Here is a 26,170-nt window from a genome sequence, read left to right as displayed (position 1 = left end):
TATTGCATTGTGCATTTAAAAAATAAATAAATAAATGAAGCCTATTTCCTAAATATCCTCCCTGAGGGTGCACCGTGCCTGGGAAAGGATTAAATGGATTTGATCCGTCATCGCATCCTGCTGCCACACAGAGAAAATCCAGCTTTTCCTCTAAGCAAACTAGTGCCTGCCTTTGCCAGGCAGTGAAAAGATTGTCTGAAAGCCTTGCTCAGAAGTTTTGTAATTTAAACTCAGACAAAGAGAACAAAGCCCAGATGGTTTTCTTTGATATACTCTTCCCAGTGGGTTGCAAGTCAAGAGAATGAATTACTAAGTAAGTTCTGTTTTCTTTAATCTTGTTTAATGCAATGCTATTCAGCAACAGTAAGCTAATAATGAAGGACCGGTCTGCCTCCTCCAGAGGCTTTGATCTATAATGATGTGACTCCATGTTTTTGGCTGGTTGGGTTTCTAAGCTCTCATTTATGTCCATAAAAATTGGTCAAAATCAAAAGGGCAAAAGGTAAAACCCTCGACAAATGCATCTGAGAAAAGGGTGATCTCATTTGCTGTTAGCTGTGGTCATCAGATCCATCATTTGCGTATTTTCATCATGATTTAACTTGATGTTTTGGAACACTCCTAGAAAGTAATCTAAATATAAGCTCTTTATAGCATCCCCAGAACCTGTAATCAGGATTTCTATTTCCAAACATCTAAGAAAAGTCTTCAGGGGAAAAAAAATCATGTAAAATAAAAACAGTATTCATTACACACATACCCAAATGGGATTGATATTTCCATTAGATTTTTTTCTTCTTTTTTATTCTATTGGAATATTTGAGAATCCAGAGTCTTCCCTTATTCATTACTATTTTTTAAATTTTTGAAATTTGTTGGCAATTCAAGTACAATAGGAACCATATGTCTTACTTTCCTGGGGACACAATAGTGCAACTCTAGAAATTTAAAATAATTAGATGTTGGACTTCGTGAGTTGATTACCTAATTTTCTTCTTTTTCTTCTCTATTGTTCATGTCTTCTAGATTTTTTTTTTGTTTTTGCACATCTTCAATCGAATTATTTAATTTCACTTTTGAAAAGAGCTCTTTTTGGTTCTCTGAGGGTTTGTGTTTGTTTCTTTTAGCCTTTTGTCCTGGTTTTTATAGATGCAGTATCTTTTCTTTGGTCTTCCGCTTCCTGCATTGCTCTCTGTTTCCTTCAAGTTCCTTTTGGTGGTGGTGGTTGTTGTTTTGGTTGAGAATGGTTTCTTTCTTTCATTTTGGAGCCTTTCCTCAGGTGTCTGGTGCTTCTCAACTGGACATTCATGCAAACCAGAAGGCGCTGAGATCTGATTGGAAGCCCCCTGCCTGCAAGTGCACGGGGCACCGAGGATTGCATAGTAGGTGGTCAGGCGGCCCTTGTGTTGAAGAATCTGCAAATACTGGTTTCGGGAAATCTTTCCTCTTGAGCTAGTTGGTTTATCCAAAAGAGGAATCCAGGGCACCTGGCTGGCTCAGCCAGTAGACACACTACTTTTGATCTCAGAGTCATGAGTTCAAGTCCCACGTTGGGGATAGAGTTTACTTAATAAAAGCAAGCGGAAGAAAGAAAGAAAGAAAGAAAGAAAGAAAGAAAGAAAGAAAGAAAGAAAGAAAGAAAGAAAGAAAGAAAGAAAGAAAGAAAGAAAGAAAAAAGGAAAGGAAGGGAAAGGAAGGGAAGGGAAGGGAAAGGAAAAAAGAAAAGAGGAATCCCCTGCCTGGAAGATTATACATGTGTTTCCCTCCATTCTGGAAACTCAGAGTGCAGGGGTATGGAGAGAAGGGGATGGGAGATCCCACAACCCAGAGTCTGACTGAACCCTCTGTCCTGAACCCTCTGGCCTTGCGCTCCTGAGCTGGGCTGTGGGTGGGAGGAGAAAGTAACCAGCTGGCTTTGAGAAAGGGCTGGGGCTCTTACTGCTCCACATTTCAAACAATTCCCGTTGTGTTTTGGTCTGCTTCATTCCTCCGAACATGGAGACACCTGGTCCCTCATAGTTTGAAGTCTTTCGAGTGTTCAGAAAGGTGAATCTCGGTGCCATGCCAATGAGATAGACGTTGCAGTTTTTGTCACTGTCTTTGCCAAGTTACTCACTGCTCCTCGATTTGCTTGCCAAGCCCTTAGAAACATGTTGACAGCTCACATTGGCTGCTCTCCCGTCTCTTACTCTCTTTGTCTTTGTGAGTTTATGCCCTTTTTCTTCTTATTCCTATTGTGGGTTTTTGGAAGGATGTAGAAATAAATGAAAGTATAAAATTTTCTGTATTTAATCAGAATTCCTAATTATGTTTTGACTTTAAAAGCAATCCATTAGTATTAGAGAATTAGGTGTAATAGTTTCTCTGCATAACCAGAATAAACAAGCTTATTGTGTAAGATGGCAACACATCACATATTTTTAATTGTTTTCTTTTTTAAGTGTAAATACATGCACATGGGGGAAAATGTAAATCAGATAAAAGAGTAAATAGTGAAAAGTACACCTTTCTCTCACTTGGGTCCCCGGTCCAATCTTTTTCCCCAGACGCAGTAATTATTGCCAGGTCCGTAGGGATGCCCTTCTCTCTCTCACTCCTGACATCACATTTATAGACACTCTTCTGATCTCTTCACAGTACATGCTGGATATTGTAACTCATTCTTTTCCCCAAGTGCATTGTAATCCATTAGATACAGATTGTCATTTATTTAACCAGTTCCCTATTGATGGCCACATAAACAATTTCTAGTTTTTGCTGCAATGCAGGAGTGACTATCCATCTAGCAATGCTTGTATTAGAAACAGGCATATTTTTGTGCAGCGTGCATAAGTCAACTCTAGACGCGGGATCACTGAGGCAGAGCGTGTGTACGCTCACGCTTTACTAGCTACAGCCAAACTGCCCTCCAAGCCCTTGTACCAATTATACTCTCAGTAGGAATGAATGAGAGTCCCTGTTTTCCCAAAGGCTCTCTCGCCGGTGCGTCATCAAAAACATTTTTGTGGGGGCACCTGGGTGGCTTAAGCATCTGCCTTCGGCTCCGGTCATGATCTCGGGGTCCTGGGATGGAGCCCGGAGTTGAGTCGTGGGCTCCCTGCTCAGCTGGGAGCCTGCTTCTCCCTCTCCCTCTCGCTCTGCAACTCCCCCACCTTGTGCTCTGTCAAATAAACAAATAAAACCTTTAAAAAATTTTTTTCTAGTTTCCAAATTTATTGGTAAAAAATCTAATTTCAGTGTAGTTTTATGTGCATTTCTTTGGTTGTAAGTGAGGTTGAGCACCTTTGTCTATATATAGACCCATTTGTATTTTCTGTGAAATGTTTGCTTATGTTTTTTATCTCCGTTTTTTTTGGAGATATTGGTATTTTTCTAATCAATTGTAAAAATTCTTTATCTAAAAATCAGACCTTTGTGTATCATATATGTTGGCAAGATTTTCCAGTTTATCATTGAATTTGTTTTATTTGGGGCACCTATTGGCTTAACCAGTCGATTCAATGTCAGACTCTTGATCTCAGCTCAGGTCTTGATCTCAGAGCCATGAGTTCAAACCCCACATGGGGCTCCACGCTGGGTGTGGAGTCTACTTAAAAAAATAACAATTTGCTTTATTTGTTTATGATAACTTTTGGCAAACAGAAAGTTATCACTTTAGGTAGTCAAATTTAATGTTTTCTTTTATGGCTTTCTCTGAGATCATAAAATTAAAAAAAATTTTTTTTTCTAGTATTTTATGGTTTCATTTGTTTTACATTTACTCAGGTGACCTATTTGGAATTTATTTTGGAGTAGGATGAGTTAGGGGTTTAAATTTTTTCTAGTTGGCTTGCTACCTGTTTCAACAAGTTGCAATTCATCCTCAGTACAAACCCACCGCAACATTTTCAAAATTGCAAAAACTTCTTTATCTGATCTAAACAGAAGATGAACTACCTCCCTCACCATTAAGGCAAGACACTTGGTTTCAAGGTCATCATGCAAGAAATTTAATTTGCAGGTAGAGGATATGTAACGCAAGATGGAGTTTGACACTTGACAATTGTGCCTGACCCTCTATATCAAATTAGGAAGAGAGAGGGGAGGAATTCCTGGGGGTGCCTGAAGTTAATCAGGGTAGCAAGTCTAAAACCCAACTGGAAATCCCAGGCCTGAACGGAGTTCAAGAACAGAGCCCAAATCAGGAGCAACAGGTGGGGGCGGGGGAGCAGTGGGGTTACCCAGGAAAGCAGAGAAGTCCTGGCCAACATGGGGAGTCAGAGAGCAGGTTCCGGGAGGCATGGGTGAGGCGCGGGTACTTGGGGAGAGCTGATCCTTTGGAAGGAGCAGGGATGGGGGAGACTTTGCTTTTCTAAGCAGCCCCCTAACAGTTCGCAGTGGGATGGTAGAATTCTGACTAAGCTTTCACCTGCACGAGAAGGTGGGGCCAGAAATCCTAACAGCCAGTAGAGGGTACCTCTGGCCTTGGACATATGGACTGAAATAAACTTTCTGAGATAATTCAAGTAGATGTTGGGACAACGTGATTAGTTTATAAATAAAAATATTTACCTCTACTAAGTCATACCCAAATGTAGCGGTCGATACATTGGTGAATTAGTTCATTCCTTCTTCACTGAACATTTATCGGAGAAGTGGCAGGCAGGGTGCTGAGCTCTGGGAGAGAGAAGAAGAAGGCGCAGGTCCTCGCGCTGCGGGTGCTTAGCCAACTGGGGTACAAGTAGGGGAGCTGCAGAGGCAGCACGGCGCTGAGGGGCTCGCGGAGAGAGGCCCAGGAAGGCCAAGCGCTGCTTCCTGGCTCAAGTCCTTACTCTCCTTCTATGGCTAAAGCTGCAGAATGATAAGGTCAGAATTAGGATTAACGTTCCTCCACTTCTCATCTGTGCGGTAACTGGCTGCCAGGGATCCGAGATCTAGGGCCACTTGATCTTCGTAGAGATTCTTTTTTTTTTTTTTTTTAAGATTTTATTTATTTATTTGACAGAGACAGCCGGCAAGAGAGGGAACACAACAGGGGGAGTGGGAGAGGAAGAAGCAGGCTCATAGCAGAGGAGCCTGATATGGGGCTCGATCCCAGAACGCTGGGATCACGTCCTGAGCCGAAGGCAGACGCTTAACCGCTGTGCCACCCAGGCGCCCCTTCATAGAGATTCTTAATCTGAGGATGGGTTTCAGAGTGTCTGTTAACCCTTTAAATTGGGTGCAAATTATGTGTGCATGCTTTTTATTTCTAGGGGATAGTGTCCTAGATTCCATGAGAATCTCAAAGGAGTATGTGACCCCAGAAAGCTTAAGAACCAGTGACTAGATTTTCCTCAACTTAATTAAGGATCTTTTATCTTAAGAACATCTTTTAAAACATCCTAATTGGACTCTAACCTAGAGATGTGTGTGGTTACTAATATCTGGTCCCTTTTAAACCTTTATCCCTGACCCTTCCTCCAGCTTCCCGTCTCCTTGTCCCAAAAGAGGAACAGAGCTGGATGGCAGTTTACTCTTTCCTGTCTTTATCCTTATTTGGCAACCCCTTATTTAACCACAATAATAATATAAGCAACTCTGTACTTAATTGTAATAAAGTGATATCATCAAGCAGAATTCAAAATTCGCATTTCCCAGGCAGTCTCCATGTTCACTCGGGCTCTGTTTCAGAATGCTCAAGTCCAAAAATCAAGTTCAACACACTTTTTTTATGTAGGACATTGTGTTCCATGCTGAGGCAGAGAGGAGGGGAGCAGGACACAGCTGAATTAAACCCAGTGCCCACTTTCATAGAGATAAGGCATCTTGGAAAACGCACAAAGTGCAGTGGGAATTCAGAAAGTGAGTATTTCTCACTGGAGAATGCAGGAGAAAAAGTCATGAAAGTATTTCTTCACTGAGGATGCCGTAGGCTTTTACAACCTCCAGCAACACTACCTTTGGTTTCTGCACCTTCAGAATGATCTCTGGGGCCTGGAGGCTAAAACCTGATCAGAAATACCCAGAAAATAAGCCTGGAGGAAAAATTAGCCTTTGTCATCAAACAGCACATAAAGAGAGAGTAGGAGCAACCAATATAGGAAAAACTGTACCAGAACATACAAGATAACAGGAAATACAACACATTGTTATTTGAATCAATGTAAGAATTTTTGAAAACTGATATTAATAGGAAATCTTTATCATCATTAGTGTTATTATTTTAAGTCTGGCTTTAAAGCAATTCAAGGCAATATGCATATTTTCCTAAATGTCAAGAAACAGAAAAATAGTTTTGCTAAAAATATTTATAGGCTGTGAGGGCTTTTCTAAAATGTAGATGGAGGAGTGTGTGTGTGTGTGTGTACATTTTCTTCTTAGTAAATCATATATAATTAAGCATTTCTACTGAGAGTCATAACTGAAATTTGTATAGTTTTTTTTAGATCAACGCTCACAGGGCAGTTTCACGTTCATTATAAATCCCGTACAGTACATAGCACAGGCTAATACATTTTCTTATTCTCTGTTCTTAGGGTGAATCAGCACTTGCCGAATTTTTGAGACAGCTCACGGCTTAGAGGAAGGCTCGTCTAAATAAAGGCCAGCTAAAGTGACATTGCCAGGATTTAATCCCTCTCTGGCAGCCCTTGTGACCAGAAGGCTGATTTGCAAGTTTCTTCTTTACCGGGGTCCAGATCATTGCGTGCCCAGGGGCCCTGCGACTCACAAGCAGAAGTGCAAAATGAAGGAGGTCAGAGCTGGAGGCCAGCAGCAGGGACCTGGAGCCCTCCACGGGGCTCTTTCCCACCAGAGTGGAAGATTCTCAGGCCATCAAAGGAAATAGTAAACTGGAGCCTTTGTCCTGGGACGCGGCCACCTACCACAGAGCATCAGACCACATGGGCAGCCAGGAGGTTCCTGGAGCCGATCAGGGAAGTGGTTATGGTAACTGGATGTTACCAGACGGTGAGAGCTGGGCAGCGCACTGTGAAGGAAGGCGCGAAATGTCTGCGGTGAGGGGGGCAGCTCTTGGCCTGGCCCGGCAGGCTCTGCCGGCCTGTTCGCCTCTGCCCTCCTCTCCCTGAAGCCACGAAGGGGACTGCGTGGCTCTGCAGGCCAGCCGTCAAGGACGCGGGGCTCTGGCAGGCCCTGACTCCCCTCGCCCAGCCCCTGGGCCCTTTGCTCTGCTCCTCCCCTGCCCTCCGTCGGTGCCTGTCGGCCGAGGCGGAGATGTGAGCTTGTGGTGGACGATGACCGCCGTGTACGTGAATGGAGGCGGCCTGGTGACCCCCCACTATGCCCGGTGGGATCGGCGGGAGAGCGTGGAAAGCGGCTGTCAGACGGAGTGCGGCAAGGACGAGGACGAGGGGCAGCCCCGCCAGCTGACACCCTTTGAGAAGCTGACGCAGGACATGTCCCAAGATGAGAAGGTGGTGAGAGAGATCACGTTGGGGAAACGGATTGGCTTCTACCGAATCCGAGGGGAAATTGGAAGCGGGAACTTTTCCCAAGTCAAGCTCGGGATTCACTCCCTAACCAAAGGTAGGATCTGACCTTCCAGGATCATCTCCCGTGGTACTGGGACCTCGGCTGGGGAAGGGGTTAGGAGGCCAGAGCCAGGGCAGCCGGTGAAGCGACGTCACCGAGGCTCTGAGGGTCGCGAGTGCTGTGCCACACACCTTCCGTTGTCACCTCGGTTGATTTTCACAGGAACACTGTGAGGTTAGTATCTTTATTTCCATTTACAGATAGGGAAACTGAGATCCAAAGAAGCTAATATGGTGTCGCCAGTTCAATCTTGAGAGATTTTGACTCTAAAAGCTCTCCCACTGTACCATGTGGGTGAACTCACTCCAAGGGAGAGGACTCTGTCCTCTCCACTTAGGCCTTGGAGAAGTGGAGGGGGGGTGTGGCTTGGTTCCCAGGCCACTCATCTTCCAAGTCCTCATTTATAACGTGTGTGTGTGTGTGTGTGTGTGTGTGTGTGTGTGTGAGCGACAGGATGGCACAGGAGACCTCCCAGGTCGCCACTGTCAGTGGATAGCAGAGTTCAGGCTCCCCTCCTCACCCAAGGCTGCTACTTCTGTTATATTTGGGGGAAAGGCTTTGGATCTCAGGACTGTCTCTGCTCCAGTCTACTCTGTACTAGTTCTCATTGTGGCTTGGCTGCCTGCTCTCTACTGAAGGCCCATGCTGGCTTGCCTGTGGACACTCTGGACCCCAGAGCAGCAGCGCCCCCCACTCTGGCCTCAGGGAGGAACTATGCAGAGAGCCCAGCAGCCCTTTGCTGGCCCAGCCCAGTGTGGACACATCCCCATACCACCTGAAACTTAGCTGAAGCCTGGAGATCATCAGGGAGTTGTGAGGCAGGAAAAGAACACTTGCAACTTGGTATAATCTACCAGCTTCCTAAAGCCCGAGAACTCTACCCAGTCCCTGCGAGTTCTGTACCGACATTTTCTCACCTTGGCCCCAGCCTGCTACCATATCTCCAGGGCCACTCTTTTCTTATATTAGAGTTGTCTTTTGTTTTCTTTTCTCCTCCGACCCCCAATCCCATCCCTATATTTGGTCCCTACATAAAAAGCACCCGCACATACACACAGGTGTGCACACATATTCCCGGAGCTCCAAGTCTCCTTCCATCTTGCTCGGAGACCAGGAGTCAGGGTCCACCCGTCCTCACGTCTCTGCTACTCACCTGACTTGCCCTGGGAAATGCCAGGACCTCTGGGAGCCTCCGCTTCCTCACGTACAGAACGCAGCCAGGGACCATGCTGACCTGACCCACAGACGTAGCTCTAGCGTGGTAACGTGAGTCTGACTGCGGCCCGTGGTCTGGAGCAGGAATGAGAGCCGGAGCTCAGACACCGGGAGGCAAGGGCCGGGAAACCGAGACAGAGGACATGACCAGGAAGGGGAGAGGAGAAGGTGGGTAAAGGCAAACCGGGAGAGGAGCTCAGAAAGGAGAGTGTGTCCAGTGCTGCAGAGAGGCCTCGAGGCGAAAGTCCGAGCGAAGGCGGCCGGGTGGCCAACTTGGAGCTGTTTCCCAAGTGTGGGGTCAGGCGTTGGGTTCCAGGGCGAGGAGGCAGCGTGGGGCAGTGGAAAGAACAGGCACTTCGGGTCCCTTGTTGCCTCAGCCATAAAATAGAAATAATGATTCTTTTCTTAGAATTGTTGGGAAAATCAGAAATAACACATACAAAGTACGTGGCACATAGTAGCCATCATTGGTACAACTCAATTTTTTTACTTAAATAAACTTACTTCAAAAGGAAAAGTAGTATATTCTTTTTAAGATTTTATTTATTTATTTGACAGAGAGAGACAGCCAGCGAGAGAGGGAGCACAAGCAAGGGGAGTGGGAGAGGAAGAAGCAGGCTCCTAGCGGAGGAGCCTGATGTGGGGCTCGATCCCAGAGCACCGGGATCACGCCCTGAGCCGAAGGCAGACGCTTAACGACTGCGCCACCCAGGCGCCCCAAAAGGAAAACTAATATTATTTAAATAATGAAAAACCAATGTCACTTGCTATGAATGGAAGGTAATGGCAAAAATAGTTATAATGCAAACAAATGTAAAAGTTTTATTACTTATTTATGTATTTTCCCAGTTGTATTAGACACAATTGACATTTAACATTGGGTAAATTAAGATATACATCATAGTGATTTTCTGTCTGTAGATATTGCAAAATGATTACTGCGATGAGGTTACTTAAAACATCTGTCACCTCACAGAGTTAGGATTTTGTGTGTATGGTGAGAAATTTTAAGATTTACTCTCGTTAATTAGCAACTGCCAAGAAGTTTTCAAGGAAAATCGCCAAGTAATAGAAAGTAAAGCACGCGAACAACCAATCTGAGATTTCCTCTTTGCCTAACTTAGGAGAATTAAAGAATAACTCAAACGGGAACGATGTTTGTATGCTGTGATCCAGTGCTATTTAAGGCAGTTTCTCTGCATGAAAATCATTCGCACCCCATGAGTGTGACAGGCTCCACTTTGGGAAACACTGACCTCATCTAGTCCTCACGTTTTGCAGAAGTAGCACGGATTCGTCTTGCAGGCTCGTTTCTGCCAGTCCTTCTCCCTGTTCAGTGTCTCAGTGACAGCTGTGTCTTTAAGTAGCAGAAGGGCATTCAATAAATACTGTGGAACGATCCTAGCGTTGGAATCAGTGAGACCTGGGTAGAATTCCTATTGTTTTTATCTCTCACTGTGTGACCCCAAACAAGTGACTTTATCATTCTGTGCCTCAGTTTCTTCATGAATAAAATTTAAACATGCAATGTATTGAATATCTACTGTGTGCGTAGACAGAGCACACAGTAGGTATACATTAAATGCTATTATTAGTCTGATTTCAGAAAAGTCTAGGTTCTTTGGGCCTGCTGAGTCACACATCATTGGAACATGAAGTCACACATCATGGAACAGAAGCCTGTGCAAATCAGCTCACGTGGAAAAGGGGCATGGTGGACAGGGGAATTCTGTGCACCCACAGCAGGGAAGCAGAGCGAGTTTCAAGATCGTACTGTCTCCATCTCCTCTTTCTCTGGGGCGTCACAGTTTTTCATTTCTACTTCCCTTGATCAAAGTGTTCCATCTTCAGACTCCATTCTGCAGGGTGGCTTACTCTGTGTAGCCATCAGAAGACTCCTGGCCAGGAATGGTTGTTGCCAGTCCCATGTCTACATGGTCTCCCGGCGTTATTACCCATCTTTGTACCGCTGGTTTCATTCTCTGCCGGCTCACATTTTAAAGAGAGAGAATGTGACTCCTCCCCAGCCAACCGATGACAGACCACCGCAGAGTTCAAGGGCACGCCCACGTCAAGTCAGCTGCAGCCTCTACAGTCACGTGTCCCACGACAGCGTCAGCAGAGCCTGAGGTCCTAACTAGCGTCTCTGGGAGGGGAGAGTAGTAGAGAGCACAGCAAATGGACGGACAGGCCCACCAGGGAGGCAATAACCAGCTGACCAGAGAAATCACCACGAGCCAGGAGCAAGAACGTTCAGTGAAGAGGGCCGAAGAAAGGCGAGCAACAGCAACGGGGGTTGATGTAGTGACTTCCTGCTCAAATGCCACAGGCTTCTCATCTGCAGTATTGTAAAATTAACTGCATTCTAGCTCCCCGAGTTCCAGAGAACATGGCATTCTCCTGCTGTGCAAGTTGGGTGTGTCAGTGGCCTCACCCACATGCTCGCTTCACTGCCCACCTGCCACCGCATGGCCCTACTGTCGAAGGTTCAGTGTCACCCTCTGGCTGTGGGACACAGGTGCAAAAAAGGAAGGCCCAAAGCATAGGCAGTGGGAAAATCAGCTCCATGCGCAAGTTTGAGCAACAGAAAACGTAAGGGCAGGTCACTGAGCAACAGAAAAATGAATCCTGGGCCTCGCCTGTGGGTGCACCGGGCAAAGGCCTGCTCCCAGAGCTGCACCCCACCGCTGTCTCCGGTGGTTCTGCCTTCGGGGAGCCCCCTGGTTAGGAAGGAGCAGGAAAGTGGCAATGAAAGCAGCTGAGAAAGGGGTGGGGCGGGGAGAGGGGGCCCAGAGGCAAACGGATATGAGAGCTCAGGAAAGAGAAGGGTGCTCAGGTACTGGGAGATGGAGTCCCAGACTGGGAGACTTGGCCTGAGAAAAGGACGGGGGACGTTTGGCTGCCCTGAGCCGACTGGACTGGACTGGAAAGATAGATGCCACCTGCCTCCAAAGTCTTCACCTCTGAAAGAGGAAAGAGAGCGAAGCGGCTTAGTGAGCGGCTTCGAAAGCCACGCTGGGAATTTCAAATAGCTGTCCCACAGCCCGGCCACATCAGATCGTGTCACGTGGACAGTGATCGTATAAATATGGACCCACACAAAGCCAGCTGACCCAGAATTGTCATCAGGTTTTCTAGGAAATGTGGACAGACTAAATGAGACAATGGAGGGGTTCCCAGGAGAGCAGAGGTTTGGATCCCGGGAGCAGCTCCTAGGACAGTCGTTTTAAAAGGGCACCAGCTGTTCTGAATGGATCTCTAGAAAGAAGGCTCCAGGAGGGGCCCCTGTTGGCTGGAGTTTATTTTGATAGCTAACAGCTCCGATTGCCCCGGGCCTTGCAAGCTGATAGGGCAGCTATGAGTCCCCTTTTAAGCTGATTAGAAATTTCTCCAAAGAGGTGATGCACTCAACTTCTGAATATTTTATGTGCCATCTGTTGTCACAGACAAAAGTAAATGAGGCCACGGGTGCCTGTTCCTTTCTCTATTGCTGCCCTTCCTGTAGTCTCACATTTCTAGAACTCTTCTTTTCTCTCGATTTACTTATTCATCAGTTAATTCATGCCCCCCACCTTCCTTTTTAAAAATATAATAAACTCTCCTGGGCCCATATGTTGTTCTGGGCCTTACAGAGATGAGTAAGATATAGTTCTAGCCTGTTAGGAGCGAACGCGCGGTAGGTCATGGAGACAGGATAGAATTGGCAGGGGCTGCCACAGAGTAAGGCCGAAGGGTGTGCTCCGCTGGGCCTGAGGGCAGCAGGAAGGGTCGCTGAGCAGGCCAGGCTCGAGGTAGGCCTGGAGAGTTATGAAGGGCACGGAGCTAGGAGCCAGTGAGGGGAGTCTTCGGAGATTTAAAAGGAATTAAGCAGGGGCGCCTGGGTGGCTCAGTCGTTAAGCGTCTGCCTTCTGCTCAGGGCATGATCTCAGCGTTCTGGGATCGAGTCCCACATCAGGCTCCTCCACTAGGAGCCTGCTTCTTCCTCTCCCACTCCCCCTGCTTGTGTTCCTTCTCTCACTGGCTGTCTCTCTCTGTCAAATAAATAAATAAAATCTAAAAAAAATTAAAAAATAAAAAAAAATAAAAGGAATTAAGCAAAGGGGACATAGAGGGTGTTGCAGGCAGGGACTAGATCATGGAGAGTCTTCTTGCACATTTGGGGTTTGTCATTTAGGTGTTGGGGAACCACTGAAGAGCTTTAAGCAAGCAACTCATACAAGTGATTAGTATGATTAGTTTTCAATGAGGAAAGCAGATTGAAGTTGGGGTGTGACAAAAGTCAGAGAAGTCAGAAAAAATATTAGTCTAAGGGTCCAGATGAATGATGATCTCCATCTCAACTAAAGAAGTGACAGAGGGGCGCCTGGGTGGCTTAGTTGGTTGAGCGTCTGACTCTTGATTTTGGTTCAGGTCGTGGTCTTGGGGTCGTGGGATCGAGCCCTGTGTTGGGTTCCATGGGCATCTGGGAGTGTGCTTGAGATTCTCCCTCTCCTTCCGCCCCTTTGCTGTTCTCTCTCTCTCAAATAAATAAGTAAATCTTAAAAAAAAGAAAAAATTTGTTTACCCCACACACAAAAAAATTTTTTTAAAAAGAGAAATGACAGAAAGGATGGAGAAAAGAGCATGCATTTGAGAAATATTTCAGAATATTGGAAAACCCTGTGGTGTGTTGCATGGGTGAGAGCAGGGAACGAGAAAAGGTACTGAAGGTGACCCCCAGATTTCCAGCTTTAACAGCTCAGCAGTGAAGAGTGACTATAGGAGAAGAAACGGATTTGAGAGTAAAGACTTGGAAGCCTGACTTGGAGGAACATGAAGGTCATGGAGTCCAACGGCCACCCTGGAGCCCAAAAGAAAGCATGAATGGGAAATAAAGATTTGGGGCTTAACAAATCCAGGAGATAGTGAAAATGTTGGGTGTTCTGGTTACAGCCTCCTTGGTGTCATTGAAGCATTTTGATCCTTAGAGTTTCCCCACATGGGTTATAAATAATAACTATTCAACAAATATTTGGTGAATTAAATTAGTTTAGAACTTCTCATGAAAACGCAGCAGTGGCAGAGAAGAGATTTTCGAGGGAGCAATGCATGGCAGTATTCTCTGGTACGTTCTCTCTGCTGTTCCCTCCTGGCAGACAGGACTGGGGACTAACTCAGTCTTGAGTCAGGCTTCACAGAGAAGGCCCACAGACTTGAAAGAAGCAATACCTCCCCACCATTCATTAAAACAGCAATTAAAGCTTGTTTCCTTATTTTAAAAATGTTTGCTTAGTGGCTTTGTTGAATCCATCCTAAAAATAAGTCCAATATTAGAAATACTAGAACCCAAAAATGCTCCTTGTGGTGTTATTTATAGCGCAAAGGACTAGAAATCTCTGATGTGATCCAACAATACAAGAATGGTCAGGTAAATGAAAGCATATATGCTGGATGGAAGGTCATACGGCCATTAAAACTCAGGATTATGAAGAGTCTCTGGTAACATGGGAGGTGCCTGGAACAAAATAGTAAATGAAAAAGCCAAGTGCCAGACTGAGTTTACTCTGCAATGATAATACTCACCCTGGGTTCTTGTGCGGTTGGGGAGAGCATTCATTCAACAAATATTTGTTGAGTACCTACTGTGTAACAGGTACTCTTCTAGGGACTGGGGGTACAGCAATGTACAAAACAGGCAATAATCTCTGTCCTATGGAACTTACATTCTAGTGGGAGAGACAGACAAAGATAAGTCAGGAAAGTATTCACTCTGCTACATAGTGATAAGTGATAAGGAAATCGAGGGGGGATAGGGAAGAGCGAGGGCCACATTTTAGATAAGTTGGCCAGGACAGCCTTACTGAGCTGGTGATCACTGACCTGAAAGAAATACATTCTCTGACCACCGATATGGGGGAGGGCGTCGTCAGACAGAGGGAGGGCGTGCCTAAGGAGGGAGGGTGCCTGTAGTACCCCAGAATGGCCAGGGGGACGAGGCCAGGGGGCAGTGGCAACCAGATCGTGTGAGGTCATTATGTCATAGGAAGGACTCTGGCTTTTCCTCTGAGTGAAACCAGAGCCCTTTGACGGAGCAGAGAAGTGACACGATCTGGCTTATGCTTTAATAGGATCACGCTGGCTGCTCTGTTGAAAATAGACTGCAAGGGGTCAAAGGCTGAAAAAGAGAGATCAGTGAGGAGCCTATTGCAATTATCCAGGCAAGAGAGAACTGTGGCTTGGGGCAGGAACGTAGCAGTGGGGTACTGAGAAGTGGCTGGATTCTGGCTGTGTCAATAAGGTAGAGATAACAGGATCTGCTGATGGATTCAAAGTGGAATGTAAAAGAGGACTCCGATACTCAAAGATTTGTGGTCTGGACAAGTGTAAGACTAGAGGGTCCATTTGCTGACACCAGGAAGACTGTAGGAGGGACAGGCGTGGGTGGGGGGAGATGCGGAGCACAGTATCGAACATGCTCTGTTGTGCATGCTCATTACATCTCTATTACACGTACGGGGCAGGGGCTGTGGGTGCTCCCCTCCTCCACCATGTCTCCTAGCGCCTTACCACGTCAGTGCATGCAAGCCTGACCTCCACATGCCGGTCTCTCCAACGCCTAGCCTCTGGGCTGTCTCTGGCTGCTGGAGCCTGCTCTTCCTGCATGCGTGGGAGGCCAGAAATAGACGGGAATTTATATCCCCCAGAGCAGCCAGCCACCAATTACTGGCAGTAGTTGATGTATAAATACCCCAGTTCTTCTCGTGCTATTTAGACACAGTAACTCTTAGCAGGGCTGACTGGTAACTTGCTTGGTAATACACCACGTACTGGCCATCTTTCCTTTCCCTCTCTGTTTCTCGTTCTTCTACCTGTATTTCCCAGGTTACCTCCTTCGTCCACCTGAATCCCTGCCTCAGGCTCTGCTTCAGGCAGAACCCAAACTAAGACAACTAAGTGGAGAAATCATATAGGCAGATGTGTTTATGCATCTGGAATCACCAAGGAAATGATTGTAGGGAAGGAGTCCAAGGACTATGCCTTCAGGTAGCCAACATTCAGAGGCTATGGAGATGACAAGGACACAGCAAGGGAGCCCTGGAAGTAGGAGAGGCAGGAGACAAGACAAATACCATGTGATTTCACTGATAAGTGGAATCTAAAACCAAAACAGATTCCTTTTTTTCCCCCCAAAACAAACAGACTCTTAAATACACAGATCATGTGGTGTCTGGGTGGCTCAGTTGGTTGAACTCTTGATTTTGGCTCAGGTCATGATCTCACGGTCATGATCTCGGGGCTGGGAGATAGAGCCCAGCATCGGGCTATGCACTTAGCAGGGAGTCTGCTTGAGATTCTCTCCCTCTCCCTCTGCCTCCTCCCCCACTTGCACACACACACCCTCTCTCTAAAATAAATAAATCAATCTTTAAAAAAAAAATAAACAAATAAATAAATACAGAGAACAAACTGGTGTGGTTGCCAGAGGCGAGGGGGTGGGGGGATGGGCAAAATAGGCGAAGGGGATTAAGAGGTACACACTTCCAGTTATAAAATAAATAAGTCACAGAGAGGAAAAGCACAGCATAGGCATATAGTCAATAATATTGTAATGACTTTGTATGGTGACGACTTACCAAGGTGAGCATTAAGTCCTGTGTGGAACTTGAATCACTACATGAGCCACTTGAAACTAATATAACATCGTATTCCACTGTGCTTCAACAATAATAATAAAAAGAGAGCTAGGAGAAATGCCAGGAGTGTGTGTTGCCCTAGAAACCAAGTGATAAAGGTGTTTCAAGGAGGAGGGATAAAGCCCCCTAGGGGATGCCCAAAATGATTCACTGGATGAGGGAAGGCAATGTTAGAATTTCCATTTATATTTATTTGTCATTCTCTCTTTTTAATTTTTATGATTATATATATTTAAAATGTGCATGTTAGTAGTACATGTATATAATTTATAAATATATATATATATATATTAGAATAGTGCTCAAAAATACTTTATTGATAAAGAAAGCCAATCAAAAGGTATATAGACCAATACCCTAGGGTATCAGGGTCTTTTCCTGCTTTGAGACCTCTCCTACGCATCCCTACCAGTAGAACCTCTCCTGATCGCCTCTCCTCTACTTTCCTCTAGCTAATAGTCAGATTCCAGAGAAAGCCTTACAAGTCTTCTCTGACCCCCAGACTAGGGGCACACCCCTTGCTTAATGCCAGCATTGCCTCTCACACCCTGACCCTGTAAGCCTGATGTGCCAGCGGCCTTCCACCTCCTCTCCAGACCCACTCTCCGCCCCTTGTTCTGCTCTCGGCCCCAAGCTACATCGAGTCTCCTCAGTTCTCTGAGTTCCAGTTGGCTTTGGTCTCCTGCAGCAGATCAAAGGAAGGAGAGGGAGGGCCTGACCTCTGTTCTCCCAGCCTCTCACTGTAAGTTGGCTCAGCCTGGCTGTGTGTCTGGAAGGAAGGTCTGCACTCCTCTCACAGCAGATTTCTCTACACAGCATTCTGTGTTCGAACATCTGTTTTCTCCCGTTGTCCTTTTAGTCCTACAGACATAAGTTTTGTTGGTCCACTCTAGGTCTAAAAATTTGAATTTGTTGCTGACACTTAGTGATTGGAACATTTACATAAAAATTCAGATGTCTGGCTTCTCTTGAAAAAATCAGATTTGACAACACTGAGTCTGCATTCCAAACAGGGACAACTGTCTGGAGTGGAGTTTGCACTGGGGCATGTACTCCTCAGGACTCCGCAGTCCCCACTACTCCCTATTGCCTTACAATAAGCTTGCCACCCTATCACCACCCTGGCTTCTCGAGATATTTGAGTTTGCAAGTCCTAGTTTAAGGAATGTGTTGCCCACTACGGGAGACCTGTGTCAGACTCTTCACTAGATTTGGAGAAAGGGGATGTGTCTACTCTCTCTCTCTCTCTCCCTTGCCAACACCAAAAGAGTACTCTCTCTGTGGGATTGCCATGACCACCTCCTAAACCGCCAGCCTGGCCTCAGGCCCATTCTTCTATCCATTTCACACAGTGCAGCCATCGTTCTGACACAGAAATCAGACGATCATACTCTCCCTTAAAACTGCGGACCGTCTGCCACTGTCCTCCAGATAAAGGCTGCCATTCTTTTTTTTTTTTTTTTTAAAGATTTTATTTATTTATTCGACAGAGATAGAGACAGCCAGTGAGAGAGGGAACACAAGCAGGGGGAGTGGGAGAGGAAGAAGGCAGGCTCCCAGCAGAGGAGCCTGATGTGGGGCTCGATCCCACAACGCCGGGATCACGCCCTGAGCCGAAGGCAGACGCTCAACCGCTGTGCCACCCAGGCGCCCCAAAGGCTTCCTTTCTTCAGACATCCCCCGGAGCCCTGGATTTTCCGACCCGCCCACCACACGAGGCTGGTTTGCGTCCACTCCCCTCATGCTCTGAGTCCGGCCTCGGGGCTTCCCTCGGGTGCGCAAACACACCCGTCGCCCCCGCCCAAGCCTGGCAAGCATGCCGGTCCTGCCGCCGCGTGGGGCCTCCCTCCTCAGCTCTCGGCCACAGCTCCCGTGTCCTTTCCAGGACAGGCCGCGGCGTTCTCCGTCTGTACTCCTTCCTCACACGGCCGCACTTGTAAGAGGGGCTTTTTCAAAGTCTTTGTCCCTCACTGGGCTGTAGGACAGTGCTTTCCTCGTCGCCTGCTGCATAGGAGATGCTCGCTCGTGCTCACCGAACACGTGTGGAAAGAGTGGAGGTGGAGCCCTCGCTCTTCATGGAAGAGTAGTTTCTGCCACTTAGCGACCATTTCAAATACCAGGGCTTTTATTTATTTATTTTTAAGATTTTATTTATTTATTCGACAGATAGAGACAGCCAGTGAGAGAGGGAACACAGCAGGGGGAGTGGGAGAGGAAGAAGCAGGCTCATGGCGGAGGAGCCTGATGTGGGACTCGATCCCATAACGCCGGGATCACACCCTGAGCCGAAGGCAGACGCTTAACGACTGCGCTACCCAGGCGCCCCATGAATACCAGGGCTTTTAAAATGTTTTCTATGATGATCCATTCATGAAGCACGGCAATAATCTGATTTAACACAAAGTGGAGGAAGCAGGTGGGGAGGGGCGTGAGGCCCCGGGATGCCCAGGGCACAGAGTTTAAAGAAGCTCCTCTCCTACCTTACTCTGTTCCAGGCCCTGGGACGGCGGCCTTGCCAAGAACCACTCACACGGAGAATAAAAATAAAGTAAGAGGAGGGCTGTGCTCGAGGGAGGCTTGTGAGAGCAGCCTCACCGCACCACGACCTGGTCGTTGGGTGCCCGCCATGTGGGAGACAGCGTGTGGCCGCCGGCCAAGCAGCAGAGGGGACGCGCGCCCTCCCAGAAGTCGGGGTCAGGATCCAGGGGGAGCAGCAGCGGAGGGCTCTTCTGTAGGCAATCTGCCAGATTCGGGGGTGGGGCTCTTTATTCTAGCCCTCAATATGGCAGCTCACCCAACAGGCTACCCACACCGGAAGTTTCTGTTTCTGGAAGCAGGTGAAGCGAATCTTAATCCTAAAAACTGAACGGTAGAAAAGCCGAGAGCCGGGCGGTGGCGTGGCACGCCTCCGGGCCCGGTGGTGGGCGTCCGTCCCTGGCACTCACTGCCTGCAGAGGTTATGCAAACCCCAAGGGTTCTGCTCCCTTACGGCTGGTCTCCTTCTTCCCCAGTATTGCCGCCAGCGGAGCAAGTGCGCTCACAGCAGACGCCAGCGACCCTGCCCCTCCCCCTCCCAGAAGCCCCAATGGCCCTGCGTTATTCCCCTGGCAGCGCTCCGATCTCCGACCGGCCGCGTCTGTCTTACAAAGTTCTGCGGAGCAGTTGTTTTGCAAGTGGGTCAAAGGGGGCCTTACAATCCTGTTTTTCCCTTTACTTGCCTGGAAATTTCTTTCCTTACCTAATAGAAAGTCTGGGCCAATTCGAACCAAAAAATGAATTGTTTTACTCTGGAGTGGTTTCATCATTTTCAAACATTAACCGCTTTTATTACATTATTTATGTTAATTGTATAAATTAATTGTAGGAAAATTAGAGAATACAGAGAAACAAAAATTTTTAAAACCACCCATGATCCCCTTATTAATAAAATAGCTATTCTAAACATTTTGTGGCATCACTTGCCAGATGTTTTTGTATGCAGATGTGCATGTATATGTATGCAAATGTATATTTGATTTTTTAAATTTTTTTCTCACTTGTTCTATAATGAACATTTCTTCATTTCGATAGATAAGGGTCCACATCATTAAGTGGACAGTCGCATGGTGTACTGTTACACAGGTAGATAAACCTGACTTCATTCTAACCCTCTCTCTTGCCGGATGCTGTTCCCAATATCACAGAAGTCGTCTTCCACGTCCACTCTTGTACACGTGTCAGATGATTTCTTTAAGATTAATTGCCAAAGGTGAAATGGCTGGGTCAAAACGTGCAGCCATTCTTAGGGCTCTCAATACATAATAGCAAACTACGGTCCAGAATGATCGGACTGGCGACCCCTCCCTCCAGCTGCATGACCTGCTGCAGGTCCGTCTGCTCATGCCCTCGTGCCCTTGTGCCCTCTCCGGGACTCCGCCCATGAGGAGCGCCGGTGTGGCCTGCGCTGTGACGTTATGTGCCTGGCACGGACAAAGTCAGATAAAAAACACAGGAAGGGGTAGGAGGGGGAGACAGACCAGGAATGAACAGTTATAGGCCAGCGTGCTGAGATCATCGTGCAGAGAATACACGGGGTCTGGGTGTCCCGGAGGATGCTGGTTCTGAGGCTAGCTTGCAGGGGTCATCAGGAGTTATCCGAATAAAGAACAGGGAAGCAGTGAAGAGCCAGGCAGAGGGAATGATCCAGATGGGGGAAAGGTCCCAGGCAGGGTTGTTCAGTCCCTTTTCAGGAATGAGAAGCAGTTGTGTAACGGCTGGACTAGAGCTGTGCGCAGGGCAGTGGGAACTGTGGACAGGGGTGATGCCTGAGGAGGCAGGGGACGTCGGATCTGGGCTAAGCAAAGAAGCTTTAACTTTACCCAGAAAACTGGATAAAGATCATCAAACTGAAACTTCCTCAGAGAGCAGGAGTTGGCATCAAAATCGGTGTGTGGAAGACTCCCACTGATCCAGGGGATGAGTAGGGATGTCAACTCAAGGACAGATGTCATCCCCGCTGGCGAGCTCTGCCATTAGACACAGCCATTTACCCTCTGTGTCCAGTGAAGGAAAGGGTCCAGTCTAGGTCCCTTATGGTTCTAAATCTCTCCATGCTCCTATGAACACTGCACATCCTTTGACTTTTTTTTTTTTTTCCTCCCAGAAAAGGTGGCCATTAAGATTCTGGACAAGACCAAGTTAGACCAGAAAACCCAAAGGCTACTATCCCGCGAAATTTCCAGCATGGAAAAACTGCACCATCCCAACATCATCCGTTTGTACGAAGTTGTGGAGACCCTATCCAAGCTCCACTTGGTGATGGAGTATGCAGGGGGTGGGGAGCTGTTTGGAAAAATTAGCACCGAAGGGAAGCTCTCAGAGCCGGAAAGTAAGCTCATCTTCTCCCAGATTGTGTCTGCCGTGAAGCACATGGTGAGTGGGGGCGAGGAGTGGAGTCTTGCTCCCACACTCCCCACAGTGGGAGCATGGGCTTTGGTTCATCACCATCCAAGCACCCTGGAAGGCTTTAGTCTTCAAGGGCTGACAGGAGTCCCTCCTGTGAGAGTCCGAAGCCTGCATGAGATCACACTCTTAGCCTCTGAAGCAACGCCCAGGGATCTCCAGTTCCACGGCAGCCTTCTGGCTTCTGGGGAAGTTGGCAGGAGTTGCTCCGCGAATCAGGATGACCCTCACCACGGCCATTTCTCCACCCCCATCCTCCACTACCGGAGAGCTGGCTCCTCACTGCTGCTTGGCGCTGTCTACCTACCTCTGTGTGTAGGATGTTCTCTCCCCTCTTACCATGTCCCACATTCCAAATCCCATCCACCCTTCATGACTCTGCTCAGCTCTGTCTCTCTCTGGAATTTTCTTTGATCTCACATCAGCTCATGCAGATCCTTCTTGCCTTTGGTGAATTCCTCCAGCTCTGGCTGCCTCCATGCTCAGCAGATCAGCATTTGATGTCATTCTCACTTTAGTTCTCCAATTATTTCTTTAGATAAATCTGGACTCCTAAAGCATACCCCCTAGTTTCTTCAAGAACTGGTTCTCCTGTGCCCTCTCCACCATTGGCCATATTGTCACGCACATAGAGGAGCTTGACACGCGGGCCTGACCACCACCTCTATGGCTCCGTTAGTCCAGAAGTCTGGCCTGTCCTCTCTACCCAGCTGGCAGAAAAGAGACACTTGTCTGGGGTCTGTGTGAATTGGGAGGCTGTTTCTAGTTCGTTCCTCTGACTAGATGCTGTGGGGTTAGGCTAGGATCAGTGACTTCCTGGACAAATTACTAGCAGGGAAGTTAGTGACCTAGGGACCCAAGATAGGCATCAGAAGAGAGAAGGGGAGGAAAAAAAATGAGCAAGAGAGAAGAGCCCGACTATCATGGCGATGGGTGTTTCAGACCTGCGGTGCCACGGGTTGACATTCGAGTGGCCCTATACTGCCGTGAACTTTCCCAGAGCCAGGGAGTAGGCAGGACCCACATCGAGCAATAGAACACATAGGAAGAGTCCTCCACATTCTCCGTAGAAAAGAAATTGGGCAGGAGAGCAGAAGAGAACTCAGGCTGAGTCCTCTCAGCTGTGTGCCCTGACATTTCTCCCAGCTACCTGGTGTCCGAATCATGGTTCCCCTGAGTGCGCGGACTCGGAGCCAGGACCTTGCTGAGCACTGCAAACATGGCATCACACACCCTCCTCACCGAAGTCGTGAGGTGCTGTCGGTATCTCATTCTACAAAGAAAGAAAACACATTACACAGCTGGTATTGTTGAACCTAGAATTAGCCAAGCCATCAGGCGCCAAAGCCTGGATTCTTACCCCAGGAAGCCCAGCAAAGTAACATTAAACCACCTCCCAAGAGTTCGTGGGACTAAGGAGGTCAGGGGTCCCAAGGTGGTCTGTCTGGATCCAGAACATGAGAGCGGGGGTGGGGCATGCGCTTGCCATCCACAGTGGGACCTGCCGCTAGAACCTTGCCAAACATAACCTCTTTCTTTCTACTGAATTCTATAAAGATAAAGGACCCCCACCCCACCCCCACCCTCCAGGAAGGAGCATAGTTGAAAATTTGGGGGAGGGTTCTAAACCTTCTTGGTGTTGGCCCTAGTCAAGAGATTCCTCAGCCAGAAAAAAACATTCATGGCCTCCAACATGAAGGATTAGTTGCATCGTGTTTCAGAACACGCAGTTGCAAAAAATCTGGGTGTCATTTCTGGCCCTAATTCCTGACTCACATGTGTGGGACAGACTCCAACCGTTGCCTCACCGAAGAACAGAACCTTTGGTCTGTTTGGGGGTGTGTGGGTATTCTGTTTGCCAAGGGTTAGGACAAGGCAGCCCTGGAGGTTTGCAGATCGGAGTTCAGTTGACATCCATTCAACTCCTGTTATTACCCCATCATCACCTCCTTGTTTCAGAGCAACTGATGCATTTTTTAATGTTGGTATTATACCTTGAAAATGATGGCTTTTCCCTATGTCTTCTTCCACAGCATGAGAACCAAATTATTCATAGAGACCTGAAAGCAGAAAACGTATTTTATACCAATAATACTTGCGTGAAGGTGGGTGATTTTGGATTCAGCACAGTAAGTAAAAAAGGCGAAATGCTCAATACTTTCTGTGGGTCGCCTCCTTACGCTGCGCCCGAGCTTTTCCGAGACGAGCATTACGTGGGCATTTACGTGGACATCTGGGCCCTGGGGGTGCTCCTGTACTTCATGGTGACGGGCACCATGCCCTTTCGGGCAGAGACCGTGGCCAAGCTGAAGAAGAGCATCCTGGAGGGCACCTACAGCGTGCCCCCGCACGTGTCCGAGCCCTGCCTCCGCCTCATCCGCGGTGTCCTGCAGCCCGTACCCACCGACAGGCACGGGATCGACTCCATCATGAACAACGAGTGGCTGCAAGGGGTGCCGTGCCCCACCCCTCTGGAGCCCTTCCAGCTGGATCCCAAACATTTGTCAGAAACCAGCACCCTCAAAGAAGAAGAAAATGAGGTCAAAAGCACTTTAGAACATTTGGGTATTACGGAAGAGCACATCCGGAACAACCGGGGGCGTGACGCCCGGAGCTCCATCACCGGAGTCTACCGGATCATTCTACACAGGGTCCAAAGGAGAAAGGCTTTGGAAAGTGTCCCGATAATGATACTACCGGACCCTAAAGAAAGGGACCTAAAGAAAGGGTCCCGTGTCTATAGAGGCATAAGACACACATCTAAATTTTGTTCAATTTTATAAATTGTGTTAAACTGCTGGTCATTAACAAAGAGCATTGTTGCTGCTTTTAAATTTTTTCATGGACAACTTGGGTGGAGACATTTTTGTAATTTTTAAATAAATTTAAATTTAAGATATGCGTTCCCCCCCAAAAAAGTCTAGATTTGCTCTCTGTTCTCAAACTCTGGCATTCATTCATTTATTTAATCAAGAAATATTTATCCAGTGCCTCCCATGGGCCCAGCAACTAACTGTTCAAGGTGCCGAGGAAAGAGCAAAGAGATAGGCTGGGCCCTTGCTCTCCTGTGCAGGACATTCTAGGGCTGGACAAAGGCATTGATGAAAAAAAAAAGTTGTAAGAAAAACATGAGATAGTGACAGATGCTATACAGAGAATTCAGATTGGGTGATCTGATGTTAGAGACTTGCTCCCTGGGATGGGACCATTAGGAAAGGCCACTCTGAGCAGAGGACAGTCTGAGATCTGAACAGGAAGCAGGGGTGATCTTCAAAATGCCGGCCAAGAGCATTCCGGGCAGTTAGGGGTTCTCCACTGGGTTCCTCCCAAACAGAGCCTGGGACAAAGGCTCCATGTGGAGTAGCTTACTGGGGAAATGAGCCTGGAGAGGAGGGAGGGGCAGGGAGGGAAACAGGAAAAGCCACCCCGAGTCAGCCGGTGCTGCGGGTTGTTGGCACTCAGTCCTGCAGGGGCTCCAACAAGCCTCAGGAAGCACATCTCAGGGGTCTGATGCCCAGGGTGCAAAAGGGGAAAACATGGACGCATCAGCTCCTATTCGCCCCTGGCCCGCAGTTCCAGACTGTGCTGGGTTGAAGTACTACCCCAACCCACTGCCCCACTGGGGCCTGTTTTGGAGGAACATATGGAGATTATGCTGTGTGAGTGCAGGTTGGGTTCCTGGCGCTGCCCACGCCTCAGCGGAAAAGCCTTGGACGAACAGTCCACAGCACTGGCCTGAGACCAGATGCGGTCGAGTAGGGCCTGCGTGATGCTGTCCAAACTTGCGTGGAAACGGTCACAGCCTCAGGGGCTGGAGGGAGAAGTGCGGCTGAAAGGATCGGAATGGTGCCTGGGAGCTGACACAGCCGCCCTACCCAGGTCCCACTCCGAGCAGCCCTCTGTTCAGCCCAAACCACTGCAGGCATCTCCTTCAAGGCACTGGGGCCTGGACGGACTCCTCGCAGTGGGGTGAGTAGGACAGCTTGCGGGAGTGGCTCTCAGTTCCAGCGCACGAGAATCTCCTGGACGGCTTGTGGAGACAGACCGTGGGGACCCACCTCCAGAGTTCTGATTCAGTGCCTCGAGTGGGGCCCAAGAACATGCATTTCTAACAAGTTCCTAGGTGATGCTGCTGCTGCTGGGGAGGGACCAGGCTCTGAAGATGCGGAGCCACGGTCTGCGCTGTAGAAGCATGGGGGCCTTGATTAGAAACTTGAGGAAACCTTCTTGGAAGGTGGGAATCCCACATCACAGTGAGGCTAAAGTGAAAGGTACATGGCAGGAATCCAAAGGAAGGTGCTAGGGTCTTCTCTGAGATCCTGGTCAAAGACTGAATGGAAGCAGTTGCCACACCTGGGCAACTGTCTGATTCGGGCAGGGCAGAGAGTGTCTGATTCGGGGCCCAAGCGTTTGGATACGTAGATCAAAGGCTCTAAGTCTGGAAGAATAAGCTTGGCATATTTGAGGAATGGCGAAGACAGGGTGGATGAACACCCTGTAAGCCCGGTGAGTGTGGTACTGACTTGAAGTAGGCAGAGAACAGACCCCCTAGGAGTTCACAAGCCTGAACAAGAAATTTGATACATCGGGGAAACGTGCTTACTGCAGAGTAAGGCCGTGCAGTCAGCCTTCAAGGAGGAAGCAACTCTGGAGATGAGGCCCCAGAGATCAACAGGGTTTTGCTAAGATGGGTTGGAGGGGCTAGTGTCATAGCATCTGAAAGACACGGAGGCATGGGGACGCTCCTGCAAACTTAGCCCAGCAAAACTTTTCTTCTTTTTAACTATAGATGCCTGCGCGATGATGAAATAGGACAAAGATGAATTCCT

The 26,170-nt window shown here is 47.8% G+C and overlaps 1 protein-coding gene and 1 long non-coding RNA gene across 3 annotated transcripts in view; one reads left to right on the top strand and one right to left on the bottom strand.

The window, feature by feature from the left end:
• NIM1K (NIM1 serine/threonine protein kinase) overlaps positions 1 to 24,266 on the top strand; it is a 61,930-nt gene extending 37,664 nt beyond the window's left edge. For both annotated transcript variants that reach the window (XM_045787371.2, XM_087867906.1), the window contains 3 exons: positions 6,498 to 7,506; positions 21,043 to 21,311; positions 23,375 to 24,266. In XM_045787371.2, the coding sequence (XP_045643327.1) occupies positions 7,215 to 7,506; positions 21,043 to 21,311; positions 23,375 to 24,124 (1,311 nt within the window). In that variant the 5' untranslated portion in view covers positions 6,498 to 7,214 and the 3' untranslated portion in view covers positions 24,125 to 24,266. The remainder of the gene's footprint in view (positions 1 to 6,497; positions 7,507 to 21,042; positions 21,312 to 23,374) is intronic.
• LOC123785528 (uncharacterized) lies at positions 1,599 to 8,837 on the bottom strand. Its single transcript, XR_006777659.2, has 3 exons — positions 8,666 to 8,837; positions 4,552 to 4,830; positions 1,599 to 3,160 (listed from the first exon to the last, which is right to left on the bottom strand). It is a non-coding gene; the product is annotated as an uncharacterized LOC123785528 (long non-coding RNA).
• Positions 24,267 to 26,170: the final 1,904 nt, after the last annotated feature.

The sequence above is a fragment of the Ursus americanus genome, chromosome 15 (genome assembly GCF_024610735.1).
Source record: "Ursus americanus isolate L20-20 chromosome 15, mUrsAme1.1.p, whole genome shotgun sequence".
Classification (NCBI taxonomy): Eukaryota; Metazoa; Chordata; class Mammalia; order Carnivora; family Ursidae; genus Ursus; species Ursus americanus.
The sequence above is the reverse complement of the archived record's forward strand: the minus strand, read 5'-3'. Positions and strand labels throughout refer to the sequence as shown.